A 13844-nucleotide genomic window follows, 5' to 3' on the forward strand; every position below is an offset into this window, starting at 1 on the left:
ACAGAAAAATCACAATGTCTCAAAATATCTTACCAAGAGTACTCAAAGCTACCCCACAGAAGCATGACAAGGATTTCGGAGCATCTTTGAATTGCTTTTGAGAAATTAAAGAAAAATTCCAGCATCACTCTAAGGTGATGGGTTTCAGAATTCACAATCACCTACGCTTTATACATACACGGGCACAAGGGAGACATGGAGGTCCAAGGGGTCTGAGAGATTCCATCCTTTCTTGTGTTTTGCACTGGGCCACAGTTCCTGAGCAGATGCTGCACAACACGGAGCCACCCCGTGGTAGAAGTCTTGTTGACGGAGGGGACAAGTGAGAACCAAGCTGTCAACAACCCCAGTTCCTGCCAAACCTCATTTGTCTGCCTGCCAGCCAGGATTCTGAACATACATTTGGGAATTTTGCCTTTTGCCTTTTACTGAACGTGAAGTTCTCCTGTGTGTGTATGTGTTGCCTCGATAAGCTGACCCAGTTTAGGGATAACTAGAATATGTTTGGTTTACAAGATTCCGAATCTATTTCTAGAAGAGGTAAGAACTCTAGAACCGAAAGGGACCGCCTGTCCCCACCGTGCGTAGGTCCCCCTTCTGAAATTACCATTCAGGCGGTACCAACATTGCAAACATACAGGGCAGGACGCATCTGCTCTGGGGATGGGAGGGGGAGGGCTTCCAAGGACCACCTCGCTCTGCCAACCAGCTGCAGAGCCTGATGTACTTGAGGCCAGCATCGTGTCCTGGTCCCTCACAGGGGCAATGCGAAAATATGATTTAAGAAAATGGAGGCATCACGAAATGCTGCGTGCCAGTTCCTTCTAGATGTTGTTACTTTGGACCCAGCGTTTCAAAAGTTAAATTACTCAGGGTAAGCCGCAGTTTTGGCAGAATGGCATTAAATCGCACCATCTTTAGAGGTTCTGTGTCTTTCTTGGTCAGAAGACATATCTGTTGGAATCCTGGGCAGTACTCAAAGCCTTTTTTTTTTTTTTTTAAATTTCAGGCTATACATATATGTGTGTGTGATACACACACACACACACACACACACATATATACATTCAATATTTATTTTTGACAGAGTGTGAGTGGGGGAGGGGCAGAAAGAGGGAGACACGGAATCTGAAGCAGGCTCCAGACTCTGAGCTGTCAAGCACAGAGCCCAACGCAGGGCTTGAACCCACGAACTGTGAGATTGTGACCTGAGCTGAAGTCAGACGCTTAACTGACTGAGCCACCCAGGCGCCCCAGGCTTTATATTTTTAATGTTCACTTTTGGCATGTAGAGCCCATGTAACACGTGTGGCTTAAAGAATACCCGCATGCCTAACCATCATCACAGGGGTGTGTTCTTAGCTGTGCCCCCCAACTCTGGAGGCTGTTCAAGGTGCTCGTGAGGCAGTGCCTGGCTTGTGGCAGCTGACGCACGGGGCAAGATGCTCACTTTAAACTGAAATGCACCTTTTCCTCTGAGTCACAGTATTCTGCTGGCCTTATTAGCATCAGAATAATAAGTAGCTAACGAATTTACTATAATGGCCTCATTGACTTTGCAAAGATACTTAATTAAACACGTTTTTTTTAGCTTAATGCCTTCACTTCTGCCCCTTCAGGCCCTTCCATGAATAGAGCACAGAGCAAAAGCCCATTTTTTTACTTAGAACCATGGGCATGCCTAATTTGTAATGAGTTTGCTTCACCTTCCAGTGACCTCCCTGGAAACAGAATAACAAAAGCTTAATCCTCATGAAGCTTCTGGGGAGTTCAGGGAACAGCAGTGATTCCTTACCTTAAGGTCAGACCACACAGGCAGCTGTCATACACTCCTGATTTTGTCAAAAATCTCAGAACATTCACAGTTAAAAATATTTTATTTAAGTTTACACAAAATACAGTCATGTACAAAAATGTACATAACGTTTTTCATTCAGTTTACATTTTAAAAAAGGACAACTGTAATTTCAAATACTTTCTGCTTATATGTCGTGTAAACATTGTTCTGGGCCCATATTAGTAACTAAAATTGTATCTACTCTTGGAGATTTGCATGACCGTATGTAGAGGTGCTTTCAGACTGAGAAAGAGATCTGCCAAACCCATTTCTCAAGACGCGAGCATGACCACAACAGGCTGGGTTCCAGGCAAAATGAGAGTCTCTAGAGACATAACTGCAGCTTCCCAGCCACATGAACTTGTAGGTGTACAGATTTCATTTTACAAACATTTTTGTGTACATCGGTAATTGACCTCAGCCTATGTACATCTAGTATGAAGGATCGTGGTAGAAGAATGCAGGCACCCACAGGGGCACACTCTGGATTCTGCAAAATGGCCAGTGCCCCAGTGCAGTGCCTGACATATAGATCATTCTTGTTTGGAGTGTGCCAGGTTGGCCACCATGCAAGGTGTGAGTGTGCACAATTTGAATGAACACTCGAAAATATGTTTAGCTAGTCTTACATCAAAATGTACTTGAGTACATTTTGAGGGTCAAGTGGAGAAAACATAAAAGAAGGGAATAAAAGAAAACAAAGCACACTGAGTTCTGCCACACACAATGTGCTTCAGAAGAAACACTGCTTCACATTTGAGTACAGTTTTGTCTCCCCCTGTCGACGTAACCAAGTGGATACTGAAAAGAACATCAAGGAGATGTTGATCATGAGGCAGAAACCACCTCTCTCCACCTAGGGGTGGGGAAAAAAAAATCCAGGAAGCAGTGTGTCAGGAGGATTCTTCTTGAAATCAAAACAGAATTTAGACTACAACCAACTTTTCATAAAGCGGTTAATAGTTTATGGTACTCAAATACAAATATACCATCAAAAGTAGTAAGGTCTTACTGTTAAGAAAAGCGGTATCTTCATTATCAGATTAAGAATCTCTTAAAAAGTTCATCAACCAACTGAAATTTGATTTACCTTGTAAATCTGATCATTTCTGGATACTGGGCCCAATTCTGTCTGCTGGGAACTAAGAAGTTCCAGAAAGAACCAACCTAATTGGCACCACGACTGCCCCTTTTATAAACCTAAATATTCGGCTTATTAGGAATTCTAAGCTCAACCACATTAACAAATGCTCAGCCCCCAGGGGCTCCAAGACTGCTGGCCTCAGGACATCTCAGTGCAACATTTATGCTTCAAGCACAGCCCTGCGGCATTTGTCCAGAAATGCTACACCTGGGAGCAGGCACGCCCTGCAAGAGCCTCTTCAGCCACCACGCAAGAATTGCATCACAATGAGACAACGCAAAAATGACACCAATGTCACAAACAAGAGACGTGGCTGAGCCCTGCCTAGGCAATAAATAATAACATTTAGATTTCAAACTGTCAACGAAAGGCAAGAAATCTAATTTTTAGCTCTCAATGCGTTCTTATAGCTAGCAATTCAAAAAAATTAGTTCCCCAGCTTGAAATTTGGTTTGGTCTTCGATGGAAATTTCCCCTGAATTGGGAGATCACTGACATTGTGTGAGCTTTCTTCTACCAGTTTAAGACAAACATGCTGTCTGAAAAACTCAGCAGGCCCTGATCCTAAACCCTGCACAAACATGTCTGCAAAGTGAGATTTGAACCAAATGATGCAGAGATGAAATGCAGTCATGATACCGTACTGAATATAAACATCTATTTCAATGTTTACTCCAGACTGAACACGATAAAAAGCAAATGCGTGTGTGAAAATTACAAGCCTCTGTTATTTCTCATTCTTACAATCATACCATCAAGTTTATTCACGCTTTACCTTTACTTATCATTGCTATTAAATAACCCTCGGCATTTGTTTTGTTGGCATGTGCTAATAAACACACACACATTCCCAAGAGAGCACAGGAAAAACCCCAGTCCAGAGTATTCTGTGTGAAGCCAATTAAGACACTGCCTCTAGGGCCATGAGACCCTGGGCTGCAGAAATGGTTGCTGTGGAAACAAATTTGCCTCAGCCTTTCTGGCAGAGCCAAAACCCACTGCCAGGTCTTCAAATAGGGTCTTGTGTAAACAGGGCTTTTCCGCCTTTAATGTGGGCGCCATTCTAGGAAGTATACAGATGAGAAATTACAAAGGAAAACACAACATACCATGCACAATTTATTTGACTATAACTTGGTGTTTTCTTTTATTCATCATACAAATTTGAATGGGGAGTCCTGGATAAGTCTTTTACTTAATTTACCTTTGGCAGAAACAACAGATTTCAAACATTTAGTAGCTTCTCATTTATATAGCATTTTTCTTTTAAAATTCTGTGTGTAGCATATTAGTATTTTCAAAACAATACTCTTCAACAGATGTGCTTTAAAGGTTAACTGGTAATGATTTGATTTATATTATAGCTTATTTAAGAGAATAATTACTTAAAAAGGACACACTAGACATGTATTTCCTTAAAAAATATGATTTTTGGTCATGTGAATGATTCATGTTCAGATTTCAAAAATAGAAAACATCCTAAAGTGCTTAATTTTATTTATAATATAACTCCTTGAAATTATAGTGATCTGTAATGTAAACAGTAGAGCAAAGAATACCAAACTATATATTCATGTACATTTAAATTTGTAGGAATATGTACCGTCTTTAAATGTGTGGATTAAAACAGGGCACTTCCAAACACAGCTCATGCTTCTCTATATGATTATTGTTAAGAGCAAACTTAAAGGTATTCTTTTTCCCCACTCCTGACTTAAAACGATTTTCAACTGACACCTTCTACCTCACCTCAGCAATGGAAAACACTGCTATAAATCCAATCTGACCAGTTTCTCAAGAGCCCATTTCGAAACTGACAACCGGTCTGTATAGAGTTTAGCGTTCTCTTTATTTTCTTCTTATTATCAAACAAAACAAAATGGTACCCTTTAAGAAAGCAACTCTCAAAACAGAGGAGGGCAGCCTTGCTCTCCTGTTCATCCTGCGACTTGATCTTTAAAAGGCAGAGCCTGCTGAAGTGCCTTCTCTTGGCAACCAGTGGCTGGTGTGCAGACACTTGACCTCAACCTCACAAAGCACAAAGGTAGGCCTTGGACGGACAGGCAGAAACAGAATTCACTTTCCTCAGTGCAGACGCAGAAGGTTAAAAAGGAACAACAAATCACAAGGTGACATCAGCACAGCGAGAGATGAATGGTTTGGTGCTTTAAATTCCCTGGTCTTCCCCAAATGTCTAATATAGACAGCTTTGTGACACAGTCTTTGAAAAAAATTATAATCATAAGTGACCACACACCCTTATTTTCCTCTTTATACGTACATGATCTTGAAAATAGTGTGATTTAGATTCTGCCTTGGGCTGAGTTCTGAGGGCTACATTTACCCCTCAGGGGATTTTAGTGCAGGTTTACTTAAAAAAAAAAAAAAAAAAAAACTCTGGTAAGTACTCAGAAGGTTTAGAACACAGGCTCGCTCTTTCTCTCTCTCATGATCCTCAACACTTAAGCTAAGAAGTAAGCAAGATCTTTTATGTTTGGTAAGAGTCAAATGAAACCAAGCCCCAAACAGGATGTCATAGCATGCTGGCCTTGCTCAGTGTTTGGTGTTAAAATCTGAGACTGATAAGTGCAATCCACGTTCAGGAAAGAATTTTCCAGGCTCTTCACCCTGTTGCCTGAATTAAAAATCAACATTAATATAGCCACATTCCCTCCATCCTCTGCAGATGATCCAGTCCTAGTCAGGAAACAAAATGCTTCGCCAGCTGAGGGAGTCTTGAAGAAACACACCATCAAATAGATGACTGCACTGCCATTTTGGGCAGGTACAGCTTCCGCCTTCCTGAGAACTGAAGGGGACACGATCCACACGGGTGGGGAAAGGCGCAGCTCTGTGGAAAGGTCATGAGAATGGCCCAGGCAGCAAACAGGGCTCCAGCACGTGTTCCCACTTTCCTGGGAAAGAGAACATGGACCTGCACAGCGAGTTCGTTCTCTAGAGGGAAGTCCTGAGCTTGTTTTCATCACAGTTAGACAGAGAATGGTCTCCTGTTTCTCAGTTATCCAGGGAAGAATAGTGTATATTCTCTGTAGATGAGCGTGTCTCAACGTAGTGATTCAGCACGGCCAACGTTAGTAAAGCTTCCCCTGCAGTATCCACGTGCACCCGTGGGATCTTGACTGTTCCTTGCAAAAGTCTTAAGTCGGAGCAAGTTGCCCTCTCCCATGCAGACAGCTTCTAAGGCAGGCGATGGAAGCTGGAGCTGATCCCAAAGGCCCGAGGCAGTAGGGCTGTGTGCTCTGAGGTCCAGCTCCCACGCTGCCTTCCGGGTTTCGCAGAGCTGCTATTTACCAGGGGAGGCGGGTAGCAAGTCCAGCCTGCACCTTCAGCCCCCTTAGTGCCGGCTGGGGCTGTGCCCCTTACATGGACTTGGAATCAGTGTCTCTCTTGCTGATGAGCACCTCCAAGAGCCTTAATTTTGCCTTTATGTGCTTATATTCATTGTATTCTTCAGCCATAGGAGTGCGGTCTTCCTTCTGGACACTTCTAACGGAAACAAAAGGAAAGGGGGCTGAGGATCGTTTAGATGATATTGCTTATCAGGTGAATTATCATCATGTAGAAACTCTGCAGTTATCAACCTGTAGAATCGGTGTTCCCAAGTGTCACTTGGTATCAAGACTGATGGTGGGCTTAGACAATCAGCGAAAGACAGCTTCCCCCAGAAGGCACCGTGCAACTGAGTTTTTGTAGTTAATCTGGCATCTTGCAGAATGACATGAAGGACTAAAAACCGAGAAATGTTTTCTCTCTGATGTTGGTGTATGAATTTGCATTAAGAGTCTCTGTAGACTGAAATCCTTTATTTATACTTAAATGTCTTTTCACTTTTATAGATTTCATCTAATGAACTATTAAGTTTCTAATTACCAACTGGGATACCCATAATTTACAGGTTTAAAAACACAGAGTTAATATCCTGGTTATAAAATTACTCTTGGAATTCAGCAATTGGATCACATAATACTAATAAAGCTTTACAGTTTACTAGGAATCTTATATGCATACCTTTTATATGTGCAAGTACTAACTGAGAGCTTATTGTAGGCCAGGAACTGTGCTAAGTACCCTGTGTCCATGATCTAATATAACCCTCACCAGAGCTTGATGAAATAGTGCTGCCGTCTACATTCTCAACCACGGAGCAATACAGCCCAGCTGCTTCTAATTTCACTTTGAAATGCACATGTCAAACATTCAAATACCAGGCTTCCTTTTCTTCTTAAAGAGAAAAACAGGGACCCCTGGGTGGCTCAGTCGGCTGAGTGACTGATTCTTGGTTTTGGCTCAGGTCATGATCTCAAGGTTTGTGAGTTTGAGCACCACATAGGGCTCTGTGTGGAGCCTGCTTAGGATTCTCTTTTTCCCTCTCTCTCTGCTCCCCGCCCCCCTCTTGCACTGTCTCAAAAAAAAAATTAAAAAAAGAGAAAAATATAAGAAAGTAGATAGCATGGGGCTTATATAATTTTGCTCAATGAACTGAAAGTTCATTGATTCATGCCCTGCCTTGTTCAAGAAAAGGGCTCTAGATGGCTTCTCAGCAGAAGGCAATGAAAGGAATAGCCATCTGAGAGTTGACTTCGCCCTGCTCTTTGAGGGGCTTCACTGTCCTCAGATATGAAATAATGGGACCAGATTTAATGATATCTGAAGTCAGAGTTTTAAACGTGTATGATAATGCACCTGGCTGGCTCAGTTGGAAGAGCATGGGGGTCTCAGTCTCAGGGTCATGAGTTTGAGCCCAACACTGGGTGTAGAAATTACATACATACATACATAAATAAAAACTTGTATGATTATTATAAATTCCCATTAACTATACTTGCTTAAAACCTGTGAAGTTTACATAATTTTATACAGTTCCTCAACAGGATATCTGCATAAAGTGACTATAATTACATGGAAAAAAAGATAAACAGACAAACCAAAAATATGTTCAGAAAGAAGAATGGAAGAAACATTAATTCTGTTTTATCATCAGTTATTATTTTGCATATTATTTCTTTTGTCTGCTTGTCTATGTTTTCTAAATATCATACAATGCATGGAGAAAGAAAAACAAGTATTTATGTATAAAAACTCACAGATCCAAATCAGGGACGCTAAAAATACAAAATTTATATGATAAACTGAAATGACCTGGAATACATTTTAAATACCAAAATTGATGTTTACAGTGCTTTTATTTCCAAACACTTTTGAGAAGGATGAAAGGGGACCTTTTAAAGGGAAACTATATTTATATTGCTTAAATAATTTGGATTAAAATAAAATCATTTTAAAATGTTAAAACTGAACTTCCATGTAAGAGAGGCAAATAAATCCATTCCCTGTCCTTCCCGGTCTCAGGCTGTGACCTGAGTAAGAGCTGTCTGTGGTCACTAGCAAACAGGGGATGCTATTCCTTAGCATAATGCTCTACAAGGTTGATTATGCCATGTCTTGAAACTCACCGGAGAAAGGCATACTGTCAGTCTCATGGACTTACAGCTTCTTGTCTATTTTCATTCAAACCTGACAACAATCACCTTTGCTTTTAAAATAAGCCTAAAAATACCAAGGTTTAGAATTGCCCTTTCCTTATTTCTCCTTCTAGTTTACGAAGACAAAACCAAACCCAAACCAAAAACCAGTGCCGTCAACTGGAAACTTAGCTTCAAGCTGCTCTTTTTAGATTAGAATTTGATGTGACAGGTTTTATAGATGTTAGGTGAATTTACATCAGTCTTGGATACTATTCAAGGAGGATTTCTTGCTGAAGGATCATACAAACCTCACCATCTCACCGTAAACTGCCAGGGGCCCTGGGCGCGAGCCAAGGGACTACGTTACAGAGAGGAGGCAGAGGGCTTCCCACCTTTGGAGCACTGCATAAATCTGACAGGAGCAAAAGAGGGGTGTGTGTGTGTGGAGGGGGAGAAGTGAGGGGAAAGGAAGCATGCACTACCTTCCATTTTGTCTGAAAAAATTGTCTTCAAAATCACGAAGTTTCTTTCGAATCCTTTTCTTTTGTTCTCTCATTTCCTGAAGATGTTCCAAGAGTTCCGGTCTGAGAGAGACAGAAAAATTTCAAGAAAATTGGGTTAAATTGGAATTGTTATAGATATAATGAATGTGCAATTTGACAGGGGTTGTGGAGAAGTGGGGGGAAGCATGGAAATGCAAAAGCTGTTAAGGGAGCTGAGGGTCAGCAGAAATGGCGGTTTCCCATCCCCTGAACCAGATAGAGCTCCCCGGACTCCCGCAAAGCTCCCGCTACTTATGAAGTCTTAGTGCCCATGGCACTTTATCACATTTTGTTTTGAAAGAAAGATCTGTGCTTGGTACATGTTAAATGATGAGTTGAAAAACAGAACCACAGAGTGCCATTCTAGAGCCCCGACTGTGGAAGCAAGATCTTGCGTGCTGCCTCAAATAACATGCAACGGAGAATATAAAAATGCTGAGCTGGAAGTAAAAGAAAAAAATTCACCATTCTATTTACACAGATGTACCCCAGGACAACTTATTTAAATACAAAGGCTAAAATATTTAAAAATGGTATTTTCATCAACACATTTCAACACCACCATCAAAATGACATACATACATTGAAGCAGCATGGAGGTTTGAAAGCCCGGTGTCTTGGTTGCATTTTGATGGTATTTTATCATCCATTGGGGAAATAAACCCATCAGCATCATCTTCAAATTGGTCCAGGAAGCAACGTGCACTGAAATCGGTTTTCAGAGTGACTGTGAAGTCCGGCTTTGTGTTGCTGTCATCTTCTGAGCCCTCATCTTCTTCCTGGAGATGTAAAACAACCCCAATAAAAATCTGGTTACTTTTCCTGGCACTCTTTCATTGTAAGTATCATGTAACGACCATTTAATTATCCAGACAGCATATAGTTTCTTCTGTATCTACATTTAGCAACACATATGCACATTATCAATATATAACTGAGCATCTATATGAACACAATAAATAACACAAACACTAAACACAGCCACTCAGTAGGGGGAAAAACTATAAAACTATAAAAACTAGTGTACAGCACAATTAACATTTGTCAAGACTGAGGATGAAGGAACCACCATTGTAATTTACACCGTAAATCAACTGCAGTTAAAAAAATCTAAAAATCCCCAGCTCTGTGATAACACATAACAAAATCCACCACCAGCAGTCAGTGCATTAAGGATTCCTTTAGTTTTGGACCTCAGAAAATGTGTTTTTTATTAAGCTATGAACATCTTGGGAAATTAAACAATACAGCCTTTCTGTTTAAGAGTTGAGATTAAAACATATTTTGTGGTTGCTTGATGCACACAATTTTAAGAAAGTTTTGAAAAGATCAAACCGTTTATGTTCTCATCATTGGGGTCATAAAACTCAAGTATTTTTTTCAAGGAGCTTCCAAGGGACGCGGCTGTATTTTTTAGCATCCAAGATTCTCAGAAAAGCATGATATTCTCTGTCTGTCTTGGCAATGCAATTAGAAAAACAATGAAGTCAAATCACAGCTTCTTAGTGCCAATTTAAAGCTATGTAAATCTAAGGATGAAATGATATCAGTCTAAGTGAAAGATTTTAAAAGAAGTAATTTACTGCCAAAATGTACAGTCAGACCAGAAGAGGATATCCCAAGATCTGAAAAATTTAAAAAGTGGTTAAGAGCACAGATATGTGAACAACAGCAAGCACAACATCGGCGGTTCGAGTTGAACCAGGTGACTTCAGTGCAATCCAGCAAATTAATCGCAGGAGGTGGGAGTAGTTACCATTGGTGGTCAAAGTATGCAAACTGCCAGGGGTGGATTTTCTTACCATAAAGTTTGGTATGTTTCTAATACTGCCTCTGAGGAGAAATAATGTGAATAAACAAATAAACAGGAAACACAAAAACAAAAAAAGGACTATTGCACAACTATGATGAAAGTACTGCTCTGAAGGCACGAAGATAAAACTGGTCAAAACTAGGTAGCTCTCTCAGATTCCCTTCTGCTGTGACGTCAAATCTTCAATCTCTTTGCTTAGAAGTAAATGCCTCATTATTAATTTTTAAAAGTTGAAATTATTAAAGAAGATTTTAAATTTATAGTGTCAAAGTGACTTTAAAACTAATAATTTTAAAGTTTCTCTTTTTTTGTGAAAGGAAGTTAACAATTCCCACCTATGTAGTTTTTAGAATTAATGGAGATTAACGTATAGACCTCGCAAGCTACATGGGGCACAGAGGCAGTGCAGATCAACCTCCTGCCCCCATCCTCTGCTCTCCTGGATGAGGAAGGACCAGGTGGAACTACTGGACAGAAAACTCCACTGAAGCGAGGATTTGGGCCTGTCTGTTCACTGCTGTTCCTAGAGCCTAGCCAATGCCTGCATATCATAGGTGCTAATTAATGTCTGTCAAACAGTCTAGTAACTCAGTTTTAAAAGAAAAATACAAATTACTAGAGGAGAGTATAGCCTTGTAGCCCAAGGAAGGTAAGAAATAAAAGTCAGGTGTTTTGGCCTAATCAATTACATCCCAAGGCCCTAAGAGAACTTAAAAAGATGAGAACGTGTCTTGCACACAGTGGGAACTCAAAGCATTTAAAGAGGAAGCTGAATAGATCTATTCTCAGTAAAGCTGTGAAAATCATAGGGGAAAAAAAAAAGAAATGATAAACCTAGATCTTCCAATTATAAGACCATAGGGTCCTTGTGCACATTGGGTAGATTCTAGAAGTTATCAATACTAGATAACATCTGAACGACTGAAAAAGAATCCATGATCAACAGTGACCCCTTTAGGAAAACCATTTTTCCTTTATTGACAGGATTGGCATAATATTTGGATTTCAATAATTAATGAGGTGAGCTGATCTACGAAAGGAGAGCTGATCGTGAAAATTGATGCAGGGTGGCATGAATCTGGAGGGAAGTCTGTAACAGGACCTTTGCCGGACCCAGCCTTACTCAGTATTTATCAATCACTTGGATAAAGACACAAAAGGCATATTCACAGAACGCATAGAGAATACAAAGTAGGGAGGGATATCTGATATGTTGGAATAAAATGTCTAGATTTAATCAGTTTCACCAGGCTGGTATATAAAAGTGTGATAAGTAACTAATTGAAAAAATTCAAGGTGGTACGATTTAGGTTAGAAAATAAAAGATGGACATATAAATGACGAGCAATCCAAGGAAAAGCAAGCTGGGGACTGCATAAATCAGCAGTGAGATAGGGCCGTGGGCAGTGGTTCTCAACTGGGGGTCATTCTGACCCTAGTGGACCTTTGGCAAGGTCTGGAGACATTTTGGGAAGGGGGTGGAAGTAGTGCACGACTGGCATCTGGTGGATGGAGGCCAGCCCCCAACGACAACAAGTTATCTGGCCCCAAAAGTCTGCAGTGTGGAAGCTGAATGCACGTGCCCCAGAAAGAGTACAGCGAATTCACAATACATTGACAGTCATGTAGGCATAGAGTTGCAGGACGAACGGCCCTGGATATCCAGATAAAGATCAGGATCAGTCCTTGCTCCACTGTCTTGCTGGCTAAATCATATCTAAAACAATGTTCAGTTCTGGGTATCAGTGAGTCCGAGGGCTCTAGGTAAACTGGTATGTGTGTATACAGCAGAACCGGTGGGTGGCTGGGAGGTGACCTGTATCACATGAGGAACCGGAAGAAGAACTTGGAGAAAAAACTTCCACAGGCTGTGGGTGAGAGCAGACAGGGGAGGTGACAGTAAAGACATGAAGGGCTCTCAAGGAAGAAGCAGTTATGCTCATTCCATATTGTTCCAGAAGGCAACACTAAGCCTATTAAGTAGAAAGTCATACATTAATAATAACTAAGAATATTATAATTTTAAGTCATTTTTATAGTTATCAAAGTTATTATATTCTGAAATTGCACATTATATAATTATTATTTTTTAGTATTTCAATAATGATAATTATAAAACTAACACTATAAAATCACTTTTTAGCTAATATTGGCGCTTAGCCCATGGAATGAGTGACCTTACTTCTCCATTGTTGTAAACTTTTCAAGATTCAGGATGGAATCACTTCTTAGAGATAGTGTCTCTATTCTGTCAGATAAATTTTAAATGAAATTCTTATGTTGGGAAGGAGAACTGACTAGACTATCTCTAGGATTTTGGGGCTAGAAGATGTTGGGCTCCAGAACTTGAGCTGGCTCTTTGTCATACACAGCTGGTTTCCTACCATTTAAAACCAGGGGTGGTTTTTAAGGAAACCATGTCGATACAATCTTCTGATCTGCACCCATATCAAATTCTAAATTATATCAGAATTGTCAAGAATTAGTACAATCCAAACACATGCTAATAATTTGGGCCAGTTGGAACAAAATGAACTGAAAGACAACACTATTTACAAAAGCAATGTAAGCATTGCAAAATTATCTGAAATTCTGACCACCACATGGGCCAGGAGAAGAGCCATGGCCAAATTATAGTTGTGAAAAAGATAAACTAAGCCAAACAAGAAGATTTGGGAGAACGTCATCATTGATATATCTTCCATTCGTTTAGTGAGGCAATTATTAACTGTCATATTTTGGATGTATTAAAGAACACATTTTTATCTAGTAACAGTTCTGTGGTGTGCTTCTAAGAGAATTTCTAATTTTCATACACACAACTGCCCAAATTTCTTCAGTGATGGTGATTTCATTCTTGTGTGAAATTACCAGACAAAATTTGTCTTCTTTCATCAACATCAAATCTTATTGTAAGAAAATAGCTCCAATTTTTAAAATATAATATAGCATATTTGCCTAAATTTTATGTTTAGAGCATTTTTATAAAACAAGGTCTATTTAAAATAATATGAATAGTGAG

At 40.1% G+C, this 13844-nt stretch overlaps 1 protein-coding gene across 3 annotated transcripts in view; it reads right to left on the bottom strand.

Moving 5' to 3' along the window:
- Positions 1–1858: 1858 nt before the first annotated feature.
- Positions 1859–13844, bottom strand: part of FAM13A (family with sequence similarity 13 member A) — a 330318-nt gene continuing 318332 nt past the window's right edge. For all 3 annotated transcript variants that reach the window (XM_049630875.1, XM_049630874.1, XM_049630876.1), the window contains 3 exons: positions 9592–9788; positions 8950–9051; positions 1859–6488 (listed from right to left, as the gene is read on the bottom strand). In XM_049630875.1, the coding sequence (XP_049486832.1) occupies positions 6362–6488; positions 8950–9051; positions 9592–9788 (426 nt within the window). In that variant the 3' untranslated portion in view covers positions 1859–6361. The remainder of the gene's footprint in view (positions 6489–8949; positions 9052–9591; positions 9789–13844) is intronic.

This window comes from Panthera uncia, chromosome B1, assembly GCF_023721935.1.
Source record: "Panthera uncia isolate 11264 chromosome B1, Puncia_PCG_1.0, whole genome shotgun sequence".
In the NCBI taxonomy this organism is placed as follows: Eukaryota; Metazoa; Chordata; class Mammalia; order Carnivora; family Felidae; genus Panthera; species Panthera uncia.